The sequence below is a fragment of the Perognathus longimembris genome, chromosome 13 (assembly GCF_023159225.1).
Source record: "Perognathus longimembris pacificus isolate PPM17 chromosome 13, ASM2315922v1, whole genome shotgun sequence".
Classification (NCBI taxonomy): domain Eukaryota; kingdom Metazoa; phylum Chordata; class Mammalia; order Rodentia; family Heteromyidae; genus Perognathus; species Perognathus longimembris.
In genome coordinates, this window is record NC_063173.1 from 51,475,416 (window position 1) to 51,499,944 (window position 24,529).

Consider the following 24,529-nt stretch of genomic DNA (forward strand, 5'->3'; position numbering starts at 1 on the left):
CTGTAGAGACACTGAATAGGACAGGACAGAAATTTAAGAGATTAACTTAAATTAGTCTCCCTTTCATCATAGTAATCAGACTTTAATTTATTCAATTTTATGCTAATTTCATTATGTAGAGTGCTGACAAAAATTGAAAATCACAGTATTATACTGAATATTTCACTGGAAATTTGCAGAAATAATTTTGTTATCAATACATAGGGTAATAAAATTTCAAAGGAATGTTTTAAATGATTTAGTCATCTAATATATCTCCATAATGTGATAAAAATGAAATAAATCATATAATATCAAATTCTGAATCCCAAGTATACTGACACAAACCACATGTTGGAGGATAATAGATTCATGTGTTCTATGTCCTGTAATCTATGCTAAAATAAGGATTTACTTTCTTTAAAAATTAAAATAATACATGGAATTTGATAAATGAATGCATATACTTAATTTCCCATGGGAAAATTTGCACTCATTTCTGAACAATTTGGCAAAGCAATACAAAATTTATAAGAATTTTGATATTACTATTAAATGTCTATATTTATTGCTACATATTGGAGGATGGGGTGTAGCCATTTCTACATGGAAAGATATTACTGATTAATGATAGGTAGCAATGACTTTAAACTTTATGAACAACATCATTAACTCAATTTGCTCTGAATCTATTCGCTGAATGCTAAAAGTGCTGGTATAGATTGAGGCATTCTGATTCAGTTAGTGTAAAAACTCCAAGTGGTAAAAGTCCGTATGTAGACGAATTAATGGGTTGTGGTTAATGTATCTTGCTTTTGCCAGCTGGAAGGTGTTGGTGCCCAAGCCTATCATGCTAGCTACTCAAGAGGCTGAAATTTGAAAATTAAGGTTTAAAACAAGACTAAGCACACAGTCAAAATTACTCTTAGAACTCCTTGGGCTACCATGCTTCCCTCCAATTCACCAGTGAAAGACTGGAAATAGAGGTGTCTCAATTGCACTTCAGCAAAAAGGCCCAGGTACTAGAAAAAGAAGAAGAATTGACATACAAATACTGAAGTGCATTCATAATTTATGATTCAATCATGTAGATGTTTTACCAACACCCATGTTCCAAATATTACTTTTTATTAAGAATTTAATCTGTTATGACATTGTGTGTCACATAGCCCTCTACTGGGGAAAGTGTAAGATTCTATTCTTCAGTTATTAAAATCAGATCTTGAAATTCTTATGCTACCATCTACTGCAATAAGAATCTCCATTCTATGGAGTTCATCAGCTAACAAGTATTTCATGTGAAAACATTTAACATTTCTTTTTTCAGAGTAGGTTCTTGGAGGAAATGGGCCAACAAAACCTTACAACACCAAATGAGTTCATTCTTTTGGGAGTCACAAGGCGGCCAGAGTTGCAGCTCCCCCTTTTTGGGGTCTTCCTCTTCATCTACACAGTCACAGTGGTGGGAAACCTGGGCATGATCATTCTAACCAAGCTGGACTCTCACCTACACACACCTATGTATTTCTTCATCAGACACCTGGCTTTCATTGACCTTGGCAATTCCACTGTCATTTATCCCAAGGTGTTGGTAAATTTTATTTCAGAAGAAAATACCATTTCCTATTATGCTTGTGCCACCCAGATGGCTTTCTTCATTACATTCATCATCAGTGAACTTTTCATCTTGTCCTCTATGGCCTATGACCGCTATGTGGCCATCTGTAACCCTCTGTTGTACAATGTCATCATGTCTCAGAGGCTCTGTCATGTGCTGGTGGGCCTCCCATACCTCTACAGTGCCTTTCAAGCCCTGATGATCACTGTTAAGATTTTTATCCTGACCTTCTGTGGCTCTAATATCATCAGTCATTTCTACTGTGATAATGTTGCTCTGTTACTTCTGCTGTGTTCAAATGCACGAGATATAGAATTGATCATCATTGCATTTTCAGCATTTAACTTGATCTCCTCCCTTGTAGTGGTGCTGATTTCTTACACTCTGATTCTGTTAGCTGTGTGTCGAATGCATTCTGCAGAAGGCAGGAAGAAAGCATTCTCCACGTGTGGCTCTCATCTGACTGTGGTGGTGGTGTTCTATGGGACTCTACTCTTCATGTATGTGCAGCCCAAGTCCACACACTCCTTTGACACTGATAAATTAACATCTGTGTTTTATACATTAGTGATTCCCATGCTGAATCCTTTGATTTACAGCATTAGAAACAAAGAAGTAAAAAATGCCTTTCACAGGATCTTGAACAATCAATTTAAACATTGTATTTAATATGTAATACAAAATGTTTCAATAAACCATAATGATACAAAAATGATACTTGATAGTATATCTAATAGATTGACAGTTATAAATGGATAAGTGATAGATAAATAAATACATAGACAGATACATAGATAAATACATACTTTCAGCTTCACAGCAAAAATTTATAACATTCACACACTATGATTACTTCCATTATATTCACTCTCATTCACCCTAATCTTTCAGATAGCCATTAAATAACTCTTCCTAACATTCTGTGTGCACCAATGTTCCTTTAGCATTTCCATCTAACTTTATATTCTTGCAGTAGGAATATGTATTAAACTCTGTAATAGCAATTCATGTTTGCTTTATCATTTTTGTTTTGTTTCATTTTTGTCAATAGCTAACTAGTTAACTTCATTTTTATTGTATGTCCTGAACATAAAACATCTAAACGTCTCTTTCAAACAAAATATATTTAATCACTGTGGTTTTCTTAATTCCCAGCATGATAATTTGTTTCTTCTAAATGCAAAATTTAATTTACTTGTATTTAAATTAGTTAGAGATGAATTACATACTTTTGGAATATTGCTACTTATTGCCTGTATATCATACACTTTTATTATGTACAGTTTTTCCTCTGTTCAAGATTCTCCTGATCAAGTGTCTGAGTTAGATATGAATAATTCATAGCTACAAATATTTCAGATGAATAACTAGGGAATTGTAAGCTGGAAAAATATCCCAGAAAACACATAGGACAGGAAAAATTTCACATAAGAAATAAAATAAAACAGTTCAAACTCCCCATTTATGCCAGGTAGCCAGCAGGGATCTCAGAGGCAAAAGCTAATTGACAAGGTTTGGAAGATAATTTTATAGTAGAACAGATTCTTGTTTGAAGCGTTTGACAGAGTTAGGGAACCAAATGGATAATTAATAAGATGAGATTGTGGAGCTGGGGATATGGCCTACTGGCAAGAGTGCTTGCCTCGTATACATGTAGCCCTGGGTTCAATTCTCCAGCACCACACATACAGAAAATAGCAAGAAGTGGCACTGTGGCTCAAGTGGCAGAGTGCTAGCCTTTGAGCAAAAAGGAGCCAGGGACAGTGCTCAGGCCCCGAGTCCAAGCCCCAGGACTGGCAAAAAAAAAAAAAAAGATGAGCTTGTGGTATCTAGGGAGGTGTTTTAAGGGAGAGGGTGGATGGATAGACAGAAGGGTGGACAAATAACATTCAATATATATGTGAAAATGTAACTAGGAAATTTGAGATGAGTGGGCTTGGGAGAGATGTGGAAGAATGCTGTGTTTCTTGACTCAATAAAGAAATTAAGTGACTATGTGTGTATGTATACACACACATGCACACATGCATGTGATTTTTGTGTTAACATGCATTAGTAAAACTGTTTCTTTCCTCATGTTTGATGAGATAAAAGAGATGCTCTACCTTCTGTTTACATGCGGCATATTTTGAACAAATTCACCTTCTCCACTATATTACTCTTATTTCTTTCATTCCTATCATGCTCTTTTGGTGAGTTTCATATCATATATTCATTTATAGGTATATATAATATCACATACACAATTCATATGTGTGTGTGTTTTATGAGTGTATATGTACATATAACATGTAGCATGCATAATTTAATGTTTGGATATTTATTATATATACATATTTATCATGTATGTGTACATTTATAACCATACACACATGCATTTTTACATATTATTCTGGTTTCCTAGAGAAACAGAATACACCAATGAATACGAAGTACCCTTGATTAATTGAGAGCAGCCTCTAGATATCTTGTTAAATTCTCAGATTTGTTAGAGATAATTACCAGTTTAACAATTCCTTAGAGAGAACCTCAAGAGGCAACAAATTCCATAAATTATTCTCAAAATGCCATGTGAGAAACACTTGAAGTCAAGCGCTTCATCACAGGTAAAAATTTATAAAGAGAAAGACAGGACATTCCATATTAAAAATGAACGCAGTGTTCAATGACATTTGCATCTTTCATATTAGTAGCAGAGGTGTAACAAAAACTTTCTTATAAGAAGCTTTTGGAACACCAGGAATCTGAGAATATTAAAGCATGAAAGTCAGTGAGACTCTAATCTCCAATTAACCAGCAAAAGCTGAAAGTAAAGATATGGCTCAAGCTGTAGAATGAGGAAGAAAGTTTGTCAGAGCATGATGCCTTGAATTCAAACTCCAGTCCCAGCCCCTAGAAAACAGTAAATAGAGGTTACTTTTTCTTTAATAACCCTTTGAATATTTTCCATAATTCAATAGTTAAGTGTATATGTATCATTAAAATGATACTATGGTATTGCGTACAAAACTTTTGTTTTATATAAATAAGTTTATCTCTAAGGCAAAAACATAAAGCAAATGAAACAGCACTAAAATAATATGAACACTTTTTTAAAATGGGCTAATGAAGAAACTGACACTATCCAGCTTAGTAGATTGTTATCATAATGATTTACTAGCTCTTAAGCTCTAGGACCCCATTAAAATAATCATGTAAGAATAGTTTTACGTAATGTAACACCCAATGATTATTTAAGTATATATGTGGTTATGATTCTTTTCTCATGTGTCGATGAGATAAAAGAGAGTTTCTACTTTCTGTTTACATGTGGAAAGCATTATTTGAAGATTAGCAGACTTCTCAGGAGCTAAATTTATGATAACTTAGGAGGCCCACAATATATTCTGATTTCCAGGGGTATCTCACCCAAAGCAGATACAACTTTCTCAAACAGAATTTTTTTTTTTTTGCTAGAAAATACTAATCACTACCCAACAAATATAGCAGTATGAAAAGATAGTAAAATGTATCTACAATGGTCATTATGATTTTATTAATACTTTTTTCCTATAAGTAAGTTTATTTGAAAATGAGGTAATGCTTGAGGAAAAAAAATGAAACAACATAAAGAGTTTCTTTCCTAAGTATTCCAAAGCTGACATGAGGGTAAGCACCGATCTTTTCTGTCCTAACAAGAAACCAGGTATGTAACTCTTTCAAAAGCTTTTACATTATTCTTCCCCTATACCACCTTTGGAGACTTAATTCAAGTCCTGCTTTTCTTCTTTGTTATTCATCATCAATTTAGATATTACTGATCTTTCTTTTTAATCCTTGAGGAACCAACTGTCCTAATTACTAATTTGTTATTTAGCTTTTTTTTTTTTTTGGTTAGGAAAATTGTATGTTTCTTTCATGTTTAAGTAAATATTTTACTTTGAAAAGAAAAATCTCCAAATTATATGAGAACCTAATAAAATTTCAGGGTTGACAATAAAAAAAAGAAACCAGGTATTTACCAAGTACAAGTTTTGCTTTAGTTCTCTGATTGTTTTTAATTATAAAATACAATAAATGAAATGTAAAATGCATAGAATTTATTTTATTTACTGAAGAAATTTCCTACTATTTCTGCCTAATGGTGAATATAAAGGTGTATTTTTGTATTAGTAAACAAATAGAAGATCATGAGCTATTTTATTATTAATATATTTTTAACTTTTTGAATGGTTATACACATTTAGAGTATCTTTAAGTAGTTGTACAAATCATTTACCATTTAACAAAGCAGTTAATGAATATAATTCATCTTCATCAGTGTCACCCCTTTCTACATTTACATCCATCCCTTCCTTAACCACCCATTCCCTCACTCTTCTTAATTTTGTGGGACATACATTGAATTCCTCAGTGCATTTTTCCCCTCTTCTGTTCATTTGTCTCCTTTCCACTTCACCTCACTCCATTCTGTTTGATGGCCTGCTTCCTGGTGGTTTATTTTGCTGAACTTTGACTTTACTTTGTAAGGAATTACACAATTTGTGTTCTCCCTTGAATCTAGCATATTTCACTTACTGTATTTGTATAAACTTGCACACCATCTAGGGTATTTGCTTATAAGTTTATAAGCTAAATCTATTTTCAACATATAAGAACTCTCTGGGTCTGACTTACTTACTTCACCTAACATACTTTCATTAAGTAGTTGTACAATGGGGGTTTAATTTCATAAGTCAGCTTATAAATGCAATGTATGTTGATGAGTATCACCACTTTCATTATTCTCCCCCACTTCCACTTCTCATTACATAGTTCAACTTTCATATAATGTACATTGATTATAATGTCTTCATTTGTGTTCACCATAGGTGTGATCTGATGAGAAATATTTTAAATGAACTAATTCAAATTACTTCTAATCAAATTACTTGTAATATGAGGTTGTATATTTTATTTGTTTTTGCTTCTAACTCAGAGGGTGTGGTCACTACAACTTTCTTTATATGCCACTATTACATTTCTTTATCCTTGTAAAAAATTAGGGATAAAGGCATGATTCAAGTGGCAGAGCACCAGCCAAAGAAGTAAATGTAGTAAGATCATAAATTCAAGCCCTACTACCTCCATTTTTTTAAGAATTGAGTAAACTCAAAAAATTTTTTCTTACATCATCATGCCTTCCACATCATAATCTGACATAAACTTTAGAGTATTCAGATGTATTTTAATTTGATTAATGTATACCTATATTATATAGTTTATAATAATTTAAATCTATTGGTTCCCCTTCTTGGTAATAATTTGTAAAATAATCCTAGCAGATGATCACAATAGCTCAATAGCTATGTTCATATGATCACATAAGATGATGCTAAGCGAAATGAATTCCAACATATGGAAACAAGTGGTTTATCATTGTTGTTTTTATTTTTAACATACTATGTAAAATTATTTATTTTTTTCTTCTGTTTATCTTCCCTATGATTTAGCCCCTGCTGTCACTGTTTCTGATTAGGGTACCCTGGGTATTTTATATGTTTGTATGATTTAGGGAAGGGAAGGAGAATGTCAAAATGGTGAGACAAAGAGTGAACCAATGCAACAGTGTTAGTTACAAAAAATATATTGCAAACTAACTACAATTCTTGGCGGGGGCAGGATAGGGGAAGAGGGAAGGTGGGAGAAAAGTGAGGGAGGAGCTAGTAAGTTTGACAAGAAATGTACTCACTACCTTACATATGTAACTGTAACCCCTCTATACATCACCTTGACAAAAACAATTTAAAACAAAAAAATTCTATTGCTTAAATACACAAAAGTGTTACAAAGCACATGCAGAATTTCATATGTGTCCAATCTAGGATGAATTTTATTTTGTTTCCATTATATTCCATTATATAATTTTCAAAGTGTTTTCAACCAGAGGAGATTCTTCAAAACATATATTATGTAACACCAATGAGCTTGAACTGGATCAGACTTTTTCTCTCCACCCCAACATCTGGCATGATTAAGCACACTACACCTTTTACGTGTAGATTAGTATTTTTAAGTTATAAAATTCTCTCTGGATATAATTATTATTTCAAGCACACATATGCTGAAATAATTTATAGTACAATATTATTTAATTAGTTAGGAACACAAAAGATGAGTAATGTAAACAGTAGCACTTGATTATGTAATTTTTGTCACTGATTAGATACAAGAAGACAGGGATAGATTGCATATATCATGTCCTATGAGATTTGTCATCTACACATAATCATAAACCTGAGAAGCAACTATTTCATCATCCACATGAATTTTTTTTAAATCCACCTAAAAAATCTCTTTCAGCTAAGGTACTTTCACAACTTAAAAAACAAATGCAAAAAATCCCATTATATATTTAATATTTAGAATTATGTGTTAAGTAGAATAGGTCCATTGAATGATGTAATTTTCATATGTCCTTCCTAATAAATCTGCCCAAAAGCATGTTGATTTTCAATCAGAGAATAAATAGCTTTTTCTAATACTCCTCTAAATAGAGTATTTTCCCGGAGTACTCCTTTGCCAGGTTAAAACCTAGTCTAGCACTTATCACCATATGTATATCGCCTAGCATTTTCTTCACTTATGTAGAAAAGACTCTACTGTGATCTTATTAATATAAATGTCTAAACTGTGTGCAATGTATTGAAATTTTAAATGGACCAAATACAGAAGTAAATGTTTTCAGAGAACGATATTTTGAAGTAGAGGATTTGTCCAATTTTGAAATTTGTAGTAAGAAAAACTGATATAACTGGAATTATTTGATAAAATATTATTAAATTAAATTAGAAAGGTGACTATGAATAGAACTACAGAGTTTAATAATTGTATGTTTTTTTAAATGTGCTTTATTAGTCTTTTATAGTTGTGTTTTTTTTCCCCCAGAGCTGAGGACTGAACTCGTGGCCTTGTGCTCACCAGGCAGGTGCTCTTCCGCTGAGCTAAATCCCCAGCCCCTACAACTGTGCTTTATTAGTAACTATGCCATTTTGTTACTAATTTCTATCATTATCTCTCAATCAATCTGTGTTTTTATCAGAACTCTTATCCTCATCACTATAAAGTACATAGAAGGCTTTTCATCTTAATTGGCTTCTAAATTTTACATGCCAAAAGCTGCAACATTTTCAGTTTCAGACATAGTACCTAAATAGTGGGAAATATTTGCTGGGAATCTTAGTCAAGAATGGCTGATCAATTATTGTCTCTAACTCTAAGCTGGGTCATATGCATATGTAGTATATTTTTAAAAACTGAGTTCATTTTTTAAATGATGTATTGAAAAATCTAAATATATCTTATTTCTACTTTGTTTACTAAACTCTTGTGAAATAACAAAGGAAATTGACTATTTTTACGTATCTATTCAGAATAAGCCTCAATGGAGACACACAATCTCACGGTGGTGACTGAATTCATCCTGATGGGCATCACGGATCGTCCTGAACTTCAGGCTCCATTGTTTGTGCTGTTCCTCATCATCTATGTGGTCTCCGTGGTGGGCAACCTGGGTATGGTCATCCTCACCACGTTGGACTCCAGACTGCAAACTCCAATGTACTTTTTCCTCAGACACCTGGCTTTCACTGATCTTGGTTATTCCACAACTGTGGGCCCAAAAATGTTAGTGAATTTCGTGGTGGATCAAAACATAATTTCCTATAATTTTTGTGCCATACAACTAGCTTTCTTCCTTGTGTTCATCATTAGTGAGCTTTTTATTCTGTCAGCCATGTCCTATGACCGCTACGTGGCCATCTGCAACCCACTGCTTTACACTGTCATCATGTCACAAAAAGTGTGTCATATACTGGTGGCAATCCCCTATCTCTACTGCACATTTGTGTCTCTTCTTGTCACCATAAAGATTTTCACTTTATCCTTCTGTGGCTACAATGTCGTCAGTCATTTCTACTGTGACAGCCTTCCCTTATTATCCTTGCTCTGCTCAGATACACATGAAATTGAATTGATCATTCTAATCTTAGCAGCCTTTGATTTGATCTCGTCCCTACTGATCGTCCTCGTGTCATACCTGCTCATCCTTACATCGATCCTCAGGATGAAATCCGCCGAGGGCCGACGCAAAGCTTTCTCCACCTGTGGATCCCACATGACGGTGGTCATAGTCTTTTACGGGACGTTGATATTTATGTATGTGCAGCCCAAGTCCACTCATTCAGTCGATACTGACAAAGTGGCTTCCCTGTTTTATACCTTAATCATCCCCATGTTGAATCCTTTGATCTATAGTCTGAGAAACAAAGATGTGAAAAGTGCTTTAAAGAGGGTTTGGAATCGCTTACACAGATTCATTGGGTTCTCATAAAATAGGGCTATTGCTAATTGGATTATAGGCATAAAGATTTCTTTTGTATTTACCCACCCAGAAGCTTAGCATTTTTTGATTGAATATGTACTTTCATTTTGTAGTGTACATACAGGTACTTTTATTGCTCTTCATGGGTTATTATGGGGGGGGGGAATGAAAACCTTTGAGAGAGATAAAATAATATGTAAAATGGAATGATTTTTTAAAGAAAATAGATAAACTAAGTGAACATAGAACAAAGATAATTGGGAAAGGAAAGAAAATGTGCTATGAAGGAGTTGACAGCTCTTGAAATTATAGAACAGAAGCATTGTAAGTAGGCTGAAAAAAAACTTATCCCAAGCATTGCTCTCTCATTCATTCCTCCCCAGTACTTCTATTTTCATAAAGTCTGCTAAATGAAATTCAGTAATTCATTCATTCTAGTTTGCCTATATGTTTACCTCAATTTTATCATTTTTTTTCTGGGACTCATGGAAGTACACATTAAGTTAAACATTATGTAGCCATTTATAAAAATTTAGAAATTCATGGTTTTACCCCAATTTTTTCTCATATAACTACCCATTCAGTTTTATAAATTTTCAAATTTATCTACAAAAAAGAGATTAACTATACTTATTGTGTTTCTCTATTTGGACAAGTAGACAATTCAATGGGGAAATATTTCTTTTTTATTATTGGCAACCTTAGTATTTCTCCTTTTTAATCATTATGGAATATACTCTATGTTCTTTTCAGCTTTGCATATTAGCTGCCTGCATCCATTCTTTGCTTTTTAAGACAAAAATAACCAAATAGACTGAATAATATCATGCTTCAGATCTTTGCATTGTCCTTTTGGTTGTGACAGAGGTTTACAATTACAAATAATGTGTGATGCATAGAATATCAGAGAATATAAGATATAGAAAATATAAAAGAATCAAATTCTTATATTTTAGAAATAATTCTTTCACACTAGATACGACTTTCTAGATACTTTACTAGATAGTACTTTCATACTAGATAACTTGAGGGGGAGGGGAGGCAAGAAGGGAAAAACTGGGAGTTAATGAAGGAGGAGATGACATTGCTCAAGAGGAAATGTACTCATTACCTGATTTATGTAACTGTAACCCCTCTGTGATAAATTTTTAAAAGAAATATATCACAGCCATGTTTCCCCATGAAAATGTGTTTGTTTTGAAAAAAGACAATCCTAGGAATCTTTTTTTCTTAGATTACCTTTATTAAATAAAATTCTGTGTGTGGCCAATAAATGTTAAATGACTATATTTAATTGAGTAATTGTATTTAGTATATTTATCCTCATGCAAACATGACGCAGAGGTACATTTATCAAAACATTATGCAGTATCAAGCTAATAGATACCATTTCTGTACTTTATGTCTCAGCTAAAACAAGTAAAACAAATGACTATTTCCTATCATATGTGTACTAAACTTTCTTCCTTGGATTTGTCATCAGCGAATTTTGTTTTTCTCAACCATGATCATAACCACTAAGTGAACAGTTGTAACCCCTACGTGACAATGTTGTAATATCTCTTTGTGGTTCTCTATGACAACCTTGTGGAAAAACGTCTATTTTTTTCCACTTCTCTTTTTGTTGATTGGTGGTTTTTGCTTTGTGACAGAACTAAGGTTAGAATCCAGAGCCTTGCATTTGCTCGACAAACATTCTGTTACATAAGGAAACTTATAGCACTTTTTGCTTTACTTATCTCTAGAGATAGGATCTTACGTTTCGGCTCAGGCTGGACTTAAATCAAAGTACTGTTACTCATTCGTTTCACATACACTAGGATTCACAGGTGTGCACTACCATATTCAGCTAATTTGTTGAGATAAGTGTATCACTAATTTGATTTCAAATCCAGGCTTTTAGCTATAAGTTTTCTCATTTTTTTTTCTCCCAAGTAGCTAAAATCATAGATTTCTAGTTCTTCTTAAACATATATGTTCTTAGTTGTATTTTTTCTCTTATCTAAAGTGATAGTATGAACAGAGTCTATTCAGATTTATGCAATTCATGTTTAAGCATCTTCTTCCAGATTCTGCATTTCAATTCCAATTATATTGACATTTACTATGATTATGGTAATGAAGAATATGCTCCTAGCATATTAACTTTTGCTTCTTATGTGTCATATATTTTTGCTATTTTGTTATCATTTTCCCCATTGGAAGTTCTTTCTTGAGTTTGTGACTGAACTCTGAGTTTTCTGTGCTTTGAATACCAATAAGGTTTAAAAAATATGTCCTATCATTGGAAAATAACAGTTTTCTTTTGGGCAATCATGGGATTTGACATCAGGGACTCCTGGTTGGAAGACAACTATTCTATTGCTTAGCTTCTTCTCGAGCCTAGCAGTATACATTGTGGTTTCTCAGATATCATATACTACAGAAAGACACTGGAGGTGAATGAGTCAGAAAGTGGGATCCTTGTTGAATCCTGTGGATACATTGGAAATGTCAGAGACATATGATGCTTTAGATTGGTTAGGAGCTGTAATCCAAGTCTTTGATAGAAACAACTGAGTTCTATTGAAACAATTAAAACTTTTAGAAAAAAAATCAGACAACATGTAACACTATAGTAAGATTCACAATATGCAGTATCCAATGACAATGAATAGATATGATGAAATAAAATCATGTGACAATAGAAGTAATTAAAATACATCTTGAAAGAACAGTGGTTATAGAATTTACAGGAGTAGGCTTTATAACAATAAATATTAATAAGCTCAAAATACTGAATGGTGTTACAAAATATTAGCATTACAAGGGAAATTAAAATGAACAAAGTACAAGTTATTTCAGGCAAAGGTTTTTAACATGGGACTCAGCCTGGGAATATTGCCAACTATACTTACTTTATAAGGAGCTAATACTTCAGAGCAATCTCAAGTTGAACTGGTTACAATAGTAAGATGCAAAACTTTTTTTACAAAATTTTATGGTCCCTGAAAATTTTGAAAGGGCCATAGATTTCTGAGGCAAATATGGTTCTTATCTAGTAGTATTCTACTTGTATCTAGAATACTGTATTAATTAAAATTTTATTATGTTCAAAAAAAATAAAATGACCAAAGTAGATTTTTGTAGATGAAAGTACAAGAATAGGCAAAAACTACATAAATTGCAATGACAATTTTAGTAGATTATGTGCTGAAAAGGAAGACAAAACATGACATAAGAGTTCAAAAACAGTATTCTAAATGAAGCGGCGCTGTGGCTCAAGTGGCAGAGTGCTAGCCTTGAGCGGGAAGAAGCCAGGGACAGTGCTCAGGCCCTGAGTCCAAGGCCCAGGACTGGCCAAAAAAAAAAAAAAAAACAGTATTCTAAATGATTAGTATTTTCTTTCTGAGAAAAAACAAAAATACTGACAACAGCAATCTGAATAACAAGAATAAGTAACTTGTGATATGTTCAAGTATACATCTAAGTGAAAAGAGATTACACAGAAAACAAATGGGAAGAATTGCTGATCAGAATTTTTTTCCGCAAAACAAAGGAAATCCCAATGATACATAAAAGACTAAAATAAAGAATTCCAATAAATAAAATAGAAAAGAGAATATGTGAAGATTCATAAAGATCAAATTTCTGTAAAAATGAATGGAAAAGTTGTTTACCACTGGCTTCTTTAGAGAAATAATGTATCTCCTAGGACATTGCTTTTTACCAACCTATAACTACATATCTAAAATATATTCTATCACTAAAGGTATTATAAAACATAATTCTTCCCTTTGTAGAATGGATCAGTGGTAGCATCACACTTAAAACTTGCTTCATGGGGCTGGGGATATGGCCTAGTGGCAAGAGTACTTGCCTCGTATACATGAAGCCCTGGGTTCAATTCCCCAGCACCACATATATAGAAAATGGCCAGAAATGGCGCTGTGGCTCAAGTGGCAGAGTGCTAGCCCTGAGCAAAAAGAAGCCAGGGACAGTGCTCAGGCCCTGAGTCTAAGCTCCAGGACTTGCAAAAAAAAAAAAAAAAAAAAAAGGACTTTAAATATTAGAAGGGGCTGGGGAATACGGCCTAGTGGTAAAGTGCTTGCCTCATATACATGAAGTCCTGGGTTTGATTCCTCAGCAGCATATATATAGAAAAACTCAGAAGTGGCGCTGTAGCTTAAGTGGCAGGGTGCTAGCCTTGAGCAAAAAAGAAGCCAGGGACAGTGCTCAGGCCCTGAGTTCAAGCCCCAGGACCGGCAACAAAATAAAACATAAAAAATTTGCTTCACAAGGTTTTTAAGATATTGATAAAGACATATTTGTGATTTTCAATGTTCTGTGATATTAATAGATTTATTTATTCCCATAGACTGAGGCCTGAATTTTTTTTTTACTTTTCCTAATGGAATATGCAGTAGAATAATTAAGATACACTCTCGGGTATTAACATGAAATAATATGTTTATTCATGAGTCACATTTAAACTTCGATACAATGAGTCCCAAGGGAGTAAAAAAAAATACTTAAATCTATCCAGGGACAACTTACAGGACTGAATCAAGAGACTGCTCAAGCAGATTCTCCATTAAGGTAAGTAGAAACGTACAGTGAATGTCTGTGACTATTTCTAAGGATGTACAGCTTCAACTGGCTTATCTCCCAAGAATATCCAGCTGGCCTTTATGACCTTCAAAAGTTTTAACATGTGAAGGATTGTTCATCCATAGTGTTCATAATAATACACAAATATAATTTTATTAACTTAAGTTATTACCCCAAAAAATCAGTTTATGAGTACAATGCATCTTGATTGATGCCACTAGCCCTTTCATCAGTCTCCTTCCCACCCCTTCCATCCCCTCAATTTTCCTAGTTTCATTGGAAATGCATAGTGCATTTCCTCTTTCTCTCATTATTTGTGTATCCACCTCCCCTTACTCTTCCCCACACACATTTCAAGTAACAGCTTCATAATATTAATTTTGTTGGATTGTGAATTCATTTTTCTAAGGATTTAACAACATTTGAATTCTCCCTTGCATAAACCATACTTCCATTTATATGTTTGTGAACAGTTGCATACAACACAATGTGCATTTACTTTTGAAGTTATGTTGATTTTTTTTTGCTTTTTAAGTATTATCCATTTACTTTACATTTTTATTAGTATAGATGAGTTATCCAATGGGGGCTTCATTATGCTAAAGGTACATATTATGTACCTTGGCCAAATTCATTCAGTCACCACCTTTTGATCACTTGACTTTGAATAATTTTGATAGATTTCATTGCTCCATTTTCATACATGTATATAAAGTACGTTGATCATATTCCTTCTTCTTTCATCCCCCTTTTCACTTTTCCTTCTCCCTCTGGTACCCACTCTAGAATATGTGATCTTTGTTTCCTCCCCTCCCCTCCCTGCCCCTCTCTTTCTTTTCCTTTTCACTTCCTTTCATTTTTTCTTCCTTTTCTTTTTTTAAAATAATTATTTTTGTCAAAATGATGTACAGAGGGGTTACAGTTTCATACGTAAGGCCATGGGTACATTTCTTGTACTATTTGTTGCCTCCTCCCTCATTCCCTTTTCCCCTCTTCTCTCTCCCCCAATGAATTGGTTATGTTGATTTTTATTGCAGTGTGTGTTAATGATTCAATGGGGTTTTGCAGTGGTATTTAACACTTGTGTAGAACCTCTGAGAAATTAACAGACCCTTAAAAATAATGATGTGAGTATAAAATGGATCCTGTCTGTTGTGTGGGTAAAAGTTGGAGTGAGATATGATGCAGTAAGAGGTTTACAGAGGGTGAGTATGTTCAAAATACTTTTTGTAGCATATGTGAAAATGTAACCATGGGAATTGTTGAGGTGGGCTTGGGCAATTGGGAGAGATGAGCAAGGAGGATGGAAGGGAGGAAATCTGATCAAGGTACCTTGTGTCTATATATGGACATGTCAAAATCAAACCCCTTTTACAACTAATTGTTGGCCAGAAAAATGTGGAAGAAATACTTCTCCCTGCTCATCAAAGGGGCTGCTATTAAGAACTATTACACAATCCACAATCGAATGTGTGGCTTATTATTCTAGACCACTTTAGTTTTCCAAGTTTACTTTCTTCTAATCTAATTGATCTAATTGAACAAGAAACTTCACCTGTCATTTTTACCCAGTATTCCTTCCATCGATATCTTATTTCCAATCTACTCAAGATGCCCTTCCTGAAGAATTGACATATTATAGTGTTTATGAGGCATAAATTGTAACACAGAATGGCTTTGTTTAAATTTTAATTCCACCATTTAAATAGGAGTAACCTTTGCTAAGTTATCCAGCTCTTTAAACCTCAGGGTCTCTACTTGTTAAATGTGGATTTTTATTACAAATAGCTCCTTAGGAAGTTTTATGGATTCGTAAGAAAACCAAGTAGATTTCCTAGCACATGTTGTTTCTTATAATCCTTGACATTGTATTCTTCTTTGTGCTTGCGCCTCATTTCATAATTCTTCCTTAAATGACCATGAATTGTCAGTCAAGTACTTGTGCAGAAGAGATATGAATGGATTAGAGATGATAAAAATGCCAATTCGTCACAAAAAAGGGGGGAACATGGTAAAATCAGGCAACTGTATTAACAAAATTCTAAAATGAAAGTATAGCATTAAGGTTTTGTATTTGGTGAGGTGCTGGTGGCTCCTGACAGTAATCCTAACTATTCAGGAGGCTGAAATAACAGGATCACAGTTCAAAGTCAGCCTGAGCAGGAAAGTTCATGAAACTTGCATTGCCAATTAATGACCAGAAAATTGAAAATGGTGCTGTGGCTAAAAGTGGAAATTATGATCACATAAGATGATGCTAAGTGAAATGAACTCCATGTTATGGAAACGATTGTTATATCACAGTTGTAACTACTTTCAACGTCCCATGTGAATCTGTAGCTTCTACTATTGATGATGTTCTTGTATCACCTTCCTGTGGTTGTACCTACACTATCTCTGTAATCTTATCTGAGTATATTGGAAACCATGTATACTGGTATTAGAACTAGGTAATTGAAAGGGAATACCAAAATTGAAAAACAACTACAAAAACAATACTTGCAAAACTGTTTGGTGTAAGTGAACTGAACAACTCATAGGGGGAAAGGGAAAGGGGGAGGAGGGAGGGGGGTTTGAGGGACGAGGTAACAAACAGTACAAGTAATGTATCCAATGCCTAACGTATGAAACTGTAACTTCTCTGTACATCAGTTTGATAATAAAAATTTGGAAAAAAAAAAAGTGGTAAAGGGCTAGCCTTCGTTCGGCACAAAGAAGTTCAGTGACAGCCCCTGGGCCTGCGTTCAGCCTTAGGACTGGCAAAGCAAAAAGAAAAGATTTTGTATTTGGTAGATTGAAGCATGTATCTAATGGCCAAAGATTTCCTGTTTTCTGACTGATTGTGAGTAATATGGAAGGAAGACCGCTTTTGTCTCACTTTTTTCCACAATAGTAATGATCGATAGTAAGGCTAGGCTTACTATGTAAGTGTGAATATCTTCTTAAATAAGTTATTTTAAAATTAAAAGCTGTTTTTAAAATAGATACATCTTTGACATAACTCAGAGGACTTGGGATCCAACTAACCATTTCCAAATTTACTTGTTCTTAATCATACTTATCAATATTTCAATGAAGTAATAAAGGAATGAGTGTGAGTGCTGCTATGTATTTGTTTTGGCATGATAACCACTGGGTGTTTAGAGAAAGAAACTATCCTCTCAATTTCTTCTAGACTTTGCTATAAATTATCTTAGATGACAGAAATTGTATGTAATTTTTTGATTTAATACTTTACCTAGGGTGCCACGATGAATCACATGGAGAAATTGAATCACACCATAGTAACAAAAGTTACTGAATTTATTCTCTTGGGGATCACTGACAAACCAAATCTGCAAGTGCCACTCTTCGGGATCTTTCTCACCATATATGTGGTCACAGTAACAGGCAATCTAGGAATGATTATCCTGACCCATGTGGACTCCAAGCTCCATACTCCCATGTACTTTTTCCTTAGACATTTGTCAATCACCGATCTTGGTTATTCCACTGTCATTGGACCAAAGATGATGATCAACTTTGTAGTGTACAAGAACACTATTTCCTACAAAGGATGTGCCATCCAGCTGGCATTCTTCGAGATTTTCATCATCAGTGAACTGTTCATTCTCTCAGCCATGGCCTATGATCGCTATGTAGCCATCTGCAAACCTCTTCTCTATGTGGTCATCATGTCAGAGAAAGTGCGCTGGGGCTTGGTGCTTGCTTCTTATCTCTACAGCACCTTTGTGTCAATATTGCTCACAGTTAAGTTGTTTACTTCATCCTTCTGTGGGTCTAATGTTATCAGTTATTTTTACTGTGATTGTCTGCCTCTGATAGCTATGCTATGCTCTGACACACATGAACTAGAACTAATCATTTTGGTTTTCTCAGGTTGTAATTTGCTCTCTTCCCTCCTGATTGTCCTTACATCCTACTTGCTCATTCTTGCGGCAGTTCTCAGAATGAACTCAGCAGAAGGGAGGTACAAAGCCTTCTCCACATGCAGCTCACATCTCACAGTGGTGGTAGTGTTCTATGGGACATTATTGTTTATTTACCTGCAGCCCAAATCCAGTCATACTTTTGATATTGATAAAATGGCATCTGTGTTTTATACCTTGGTCATTCCTATGCTAAATCCACTGATCTACAGCCTGAGGAATAAAGAAGTAAAAGATGCTCTAAGGAGATCATTAACTTATGGATGCAGAATCCACACTTAATAGCAATATTTTGTTGCACCCTGGGTCCAACCCTTTGTTTAATACTTTTTTCATATCAGAAATATTGTTATAGAACTGGAGACATGGCTCAAGTAGTAGAACACAAGAAATGAACTAGAGAATTAGGTCTTAAGATCAAACCCCAGTAAGAGCAAAAAAAAATTAAAGGAAGGGAAAAGAAAAGAAACATTTTTATAATAAGGATAAATGAGGATGAAATCATGCTGTATTTTCATAGTAGTTATAATAAAAGTCATACACATTTTTGATTGAAGTTAGACTTGCAGAGTTCTACATAAGTCTCATAGTTGAATTAGTAATATGTGTTCTATATCAATACCTATGCAGTAAATTTAATTAAGTTTATATGTGGAGAATGTTTTGGCGCAACAGGAAGCATGATAATATGAAGATACTTGATTATAACACAAAATAACACCTTGTTTGTAAAAGTCTAAGAATAAATTGACTCATTCCAAGTCAAAATAGGGATTTAATCAAACCAAGATAATGTTTCCTATAGCATGGAGGTTGGTTGTCTAAAATTTTTTGTTATAAGAATCTATGCAAAAGTGATAGACAATACTTCTACCTCTTCTGGCAGATTCTCATTCTTCAGCTACATAATAAACTGATTTCGGATGAAAATTCACAAAATAAATGTCATTTGGTCTTCTACTGACTGAATATTTTATTTTATATTATTACCTTTTTATTTTATGTTACTGAGGAATCAAACTCAAGGCTTCATACATGCTAGGCAAGTACTTGACCACTAAGCCACATTCTCAGCCCCAACTGAATATTTTAAAGAATAAGTTATGATTATTCAGATTGAAGTTGAAGAACAACACTAAATAGTTGATTATGTTTTCATTCCTAAGTGTTTTTTGTATCCATAAGTCTATGATGATGTAAAGTCCAAGCTAATATAATGCTTTTTAAACTTGGTGTGTGTGTGTGTGTGTGTGTGTGTGTGTGTGTGTATGTGTGTGTGTGTGTGTGTGTGCTCTCCCCTAGCTTATTTTGCTAAGGACTGGCATTCTACCGCCAGAGCCATAAGTCTATTTCTGGCTTTTTTCTGGTTGATTGGAGATCATAGTCATGGACTGGCTTCAAACCTTGATCTTCAGATCTCAGCCTCCTGAGTAAATAGGATTGCAGGTGTAACCCAGTGCTTTCTGCCCAATGCCTTCTTCCACTTCTTAAACACTCAATACACAATCTTTGTAATGTGTGGCTTCAATTCTTAGCTTACATCTTTATTCACATAAGCAAAACACACTCATTCGATGGATCTTCAAATTCTCCTCATCAAACAAGAAGCTGTTTTGGTGTTGAGATGTTGAGGCCAGCCAGCTTTAAAAAAAATGTGTCTCTTTTATTATTTTATCCTCAGCCTCTGAAGAGGGTATTCTTTAATTTGACATGATGGAGTTGACATCAAGATATAAATTTAACAAATTTGTTTTATCTTGGGCTTTACACTTTACTACTCATATTTTAATAACTACTACAATATGGTGATTATTCTCAGATAAGAAAGATTTTTATGCCTATCTTTAAGGTGTAGTATCAAATTGCTCATGCTTAGATATAGGCTGCTTCTCTGTGGTAGGGAAAAGCAAGTTTAGCTAAAGCAATCTTAATTTACTGCCCAACCAGTGGATGCTCAGTGCTGATTGCAATTCTGACAAAGAAACTATAAAAACCCTACCATATAAAAGGTATTGTTCCTTTTCTAGTAAATAAATAAATCAGTAAATGGGCTAATGGATGAGAATCAAGATCCGAAAACATGTACATATGTATGTTTAGTTTAGTAACTATTAAAATGCTAAGTAATTAAATTTTATCACTGCTACTATTATACCAGTGCTAATGTTTATATTGGAGTCAGTTTCATCAGCCAACAAAAACGAAATGTGTCCATTCACGTTACTAACATTTCACAGTGGAAATATTCAAGTTTAAAATATGAAAGCACAAATTATGGTATATTCACAATACAGAATACTGCTCAGCTGTAGCAAAAACTGAACTACCTATTCACAGATCACCTTTATCTGTGGCAATAGAAGTCATGATCATTGTTACCTGACATCTTATTTGAGTGAATTTATCACAATAATAATAATACCCAACAATATTGGGGTGATAGAAATATCGATGGGAGAAGAACAATTTCTGATTGTTGTTCATATACACTAGACATTTTAATGTAATCTGTAATCACTTAATAAACAAATAGTATAATACATTTATTTACTTTTCTAGACTTTAAAACTTTGTGATTGCTATGTAAATCTCTGTATATATGTAAAATGCATGCATATTAGGCTATAATTTATCTACACTGTGTGAAATTTTATTGTAATCATTTAAATTTATATATCTTTCACTTCAAGCAGTTAACTAGTGCACATAGTGTGTTGAGAATGTTTCATATTTTAACATAGTTTCAATTATATAACTCAATGTCAGTAACTGTAGTCATCTTCTTTTGTAGAGCTAGTGAAGATAATCTTAGCAGAAGATCACAATAGCTCAATAACTATGTGCATATGACTATATAAAATGATGCTAATTGAAATGAATTCCAAGACACAGAAACAGGTTTTTGTTTTGTTTCTGCAATGTAAGGTGTGAAATCATTTTTTTTTTAATTTTCCTTTGGTTTATAACCTGTAGTCACTGTTTTTGATTTTGGTACCTTGTGTCATATGTATATATATATATATATATATATATATATACATATATGTGCATATATATTTTATATTGTATATATGCACATATATATGCATATAATGTGGGGAAGGGGTATTACAAAATGGTGAGACAAAGGACAAAGGGTGGATGAATGCAACAATGATACTCACAAGACAGTAGGTTGGAAATGAACTTCACATCTTGGTCGGGAGTGAACTTGGGAGGGAAAATGGGATAAAACATGGGAGGAGGCAGCACTGTTCAACAAGAAATGTACTCATTGCCTTATTTATGTATCTGTAACCCCATTGCCTTTACAATAAAATAAAATTAAAATTACTAATATACCTATAGCCAGGAGCCGGTGGCTTATGCCTGTAACCCTAGTTACTCAGGAAGCTGAGATCTGAGAACCACCATTTGAAAGACAGCTCTGGAAGAAAACTCCTCATGAGACTTTTATCTCCAATAAACTACACACACACACACACACACACACACACACACACACACACACACAAAAAGCCCCCCAAAACAACAACAAAAAACTAACTAAAAGTGGTGAGCTCACGTGGTAGAGTGTAGCCTTGAGCACAAGTAGGATCCAAGACAGGGCCCAGGACCTGAGTTCAAGTCCCAGGTCCAGCAAAAGAAAAAAACAAGCATATATTGCATAAGATATAAACCAAGAGGTTAATTATATTACATATGTAATATTTAATACAAATAATTACGTCATATATATCATAAACAAAGAGACATATGAGTCATATTGATTTATTTTTTTAGAGCCCCATTTTCAAATATACTTCCATTGTCACATACTGGAATTTATACATGTAAATTTAGTAGCTGATATAATTCAGTATATCATATATATTTTTATATTATGTTACATAATATATTATTACATTATACTCTATTATAATTATATTATATATAGCATAGTATAAAGCAATATATAACATACTTTTATGTACATATATTTAGAAAACAATCTCCAAAGGGAAATAATTCTAAATATCTCTACTAGGTATTAAATTGTCAACACACACTTTTTTTCTTTTTTTTAAACTTTTATTGTTAAAGTGATATACAGAGGGGTTACAGTTACATACATAAAGTAGTACATTTCTTGCCAACTTCAGAGTTCCTCCCTCATGGGTCTCCCACCTTCCCTCCTCCTCAGTCCCACCCCAACCAAGAGTTGTAGAGTTGACTTATGGTCTAGTAAGTATTGCTATTGCATTGGTTCAACTTTTACCCTTTGCCTCACATTTTGATGTTCCCCTTCTCATCCCTAATTCAAACAAACATACATATAATACCCAAGGTACCAAAATCAAATACAGTGACCAGCAACCCCACTTTTGGGCATTTACCCAAAGGATCACAAACAAGGCCATACTAAAGCTCACTGCAGAATTGTTTATCATACCTAAAATATGGATCCAACCCAGGTGCCCCTCAGGAAATGAATGGATCAAGAAATTGTGGTATATATACACAATGGAATTATATGCTTGTATCAGAAAGAATGGCATTGCCCCATTTGTAAGGAAATGGAAAGACTTGGAAAAAATTATACTAAGTGAAGTGAGATAGACCCAAAGAAACATAGACTCTGTGGTTTCCCTCACTGGTAATATTTAGTATATGTCTAGCATAGTCCTACCAGAAGATCACAATAGCTCAAAAGCTATGTACATATGATCACATAAGATGATGCTAAGCAAAAGGAACACCAAGTTATGGAAACAAGTGGTATATCATTATTGTTGTTATTTTTAAAATACTATCTGAAATTATTTCTTTTTTCTTTTATCTATTCTATGGTTTAGCCCCTATTGTTATATACATGTTTTTCAATGTTTAGAAAATACTCTTGTGATACATTGGCAGTGATCTCCATAAATTGTATAAAGACTTAATGTTCATTATTATTTGATTCTTGTCAGGTCGTCATCTGCTTTGACTCAAGTGAAATAGAAGCTTAAAGAAAGAAAAAAGAAGAGTTTTAGAGGATATATCCTTCTTTTCGTATGCACTGCCTACTATCCCAGAAATGATATCTTTGTCACTTATGCTGTTTAAACAAAAATGAATAAATACCCATCACAGAGCTGATAAAATAAACACATTCTGTAGTGTTATAATTTATTCTAATTTAGCTTGCAGAACTATTATTTTCCAAGTCTGAAATTTTTTTTTCCAACAACCATCTCTATCTGGAAATGAGGTGTTTTGCCAGACATTTTAATCATTGTGTCCCTTATGAAAGTCTCACAGCAGAGCAAAGCAAGGAAGCCCCATGGATTGGTACTGGATGAATTCCCAGAGGAGAATCTTACTAAGGGAGAGCTCTGAGGTGGCATATTCCCCATGGGATATGAATTCAATGGGTGGATCTTGGCTCACCAAGTCTTCAAATTAGGATTTCAGAAATTTATAGAGACCCATCAGCTCACGTTGATTTAGCTATGCGGAGAATTCTAACTAAGTACATGAAGTCATTCTCTATTAGAGGTGGGTAGAACATATTAATCTTTTAAAAATGAGTCTCTCCACTTTGATATTGGAAGTTGGAGAATTACATGTAATAAATACTACATTTTGTGTGGATTTGTTTATGATTTTTAACATTCTTAGCAATGCAAAGTATCCAGTGTGATCAGCTATTTATATTTTCAAATTGGAAGTCTCGTTATGGATGATTATATAATGATTATATAATATCAGGACTAGAACAATGAGCTTTAGTGGGTGTGTGTATATTATAATTTGGTCATTGATATATTATCAAAAATCAAAATTATATTTTTACCATTGAACTTAATGAAACAGAAGTGGACATGATATTACATAAAATGAAAATGTATGTTATTTATTGAGAATAAAACTAAATATTATAATTTTCCATTGGAAATTTATCAGCTAAATAATATGAAGGCTGTGCATTGCCATGCCTGCCTGCAATATCAGCACTCAGAAGGTTCTGGTAAAAGGACAGTGGATTCAGGTCAAGCTGAAATACACAATGAGTTCCAGGATCAGTTTGGCTCATACACTGAGATTTAA

At 33.8% G+C, this 24,529-nt stretch overlaps 3 protein-coding genes across 3 annotated transcripts; all 3 read left to right on the forward strand.

The window, feature by feature from the left end:
* Window positions 1-1,324: 1,324 nt before the first annotated feature.
* Window positions 1,325-2,266, forward strand: LOC125362557 (olfactory receptor 8K5-like). The gene has a single exon (XM_048361376.1). The coding sequence runs from the start codon at window positions 1,325-1,327 to the stop codon at window positions 2,264-2,266; it is 942 nt and encodes a 313-aa protein (XP_048217333.1).
* A 6,733-nt stretch (window positions 2,267-8,999) lies between these two features.
* On the forward strand, window positions 9,000-9,947 carry LOC125361442 (olfactory receptor 8K3-like). Its single transcript, XM_048359926.1, has one exon. It carries the CDS (start codon window positions 9,000-9,002, stop codon window positions 9,945-9,947), a length of 948 nt encoding a protein of 315 aa, XP_048215883.1.
* A 7,832-nt stretch (window positions 9,948-17,779) lies between these two features.
* LOC125361602 (olfactory receptor 8K1) lies at window positions 17,780-18,739 on the forward strand. Its single transcript, XM_048360160.1, has one exon. It carries the CDS (start codon window positions 17,780-17,782, stop codon window positions 18,737-18,739), a length of 960 nt encoding a protein of 319 aa, XP_048216117.1.
* Window positions 18,740-24,529: the final 5,790 nt, after the last annotated feature.

Excerpts from the sequence above, each read along its gene's own strand:
- LOC125362557 (XM_048361376.1), top strand. The coding sequence starts at position 1,325 with ATGGGCCAACAAAACCTTACAACACCAAATGAGTTCATTCTTTTGGGA.
- LOC125361602 (XM_048360160.1), top strand. The coding sequence starts at position 17,780 with ATGAATCACATGGAGAAATTGAATCACACCATAGTAACAAAAGTTACT.
- LOC125361442 (XM_048359926.1), top strand. The coding sequence starts at position 9,000 with ATGGAGACACACAATCTCACGGTGGTGACTGAATTCATCCTGATGGGC.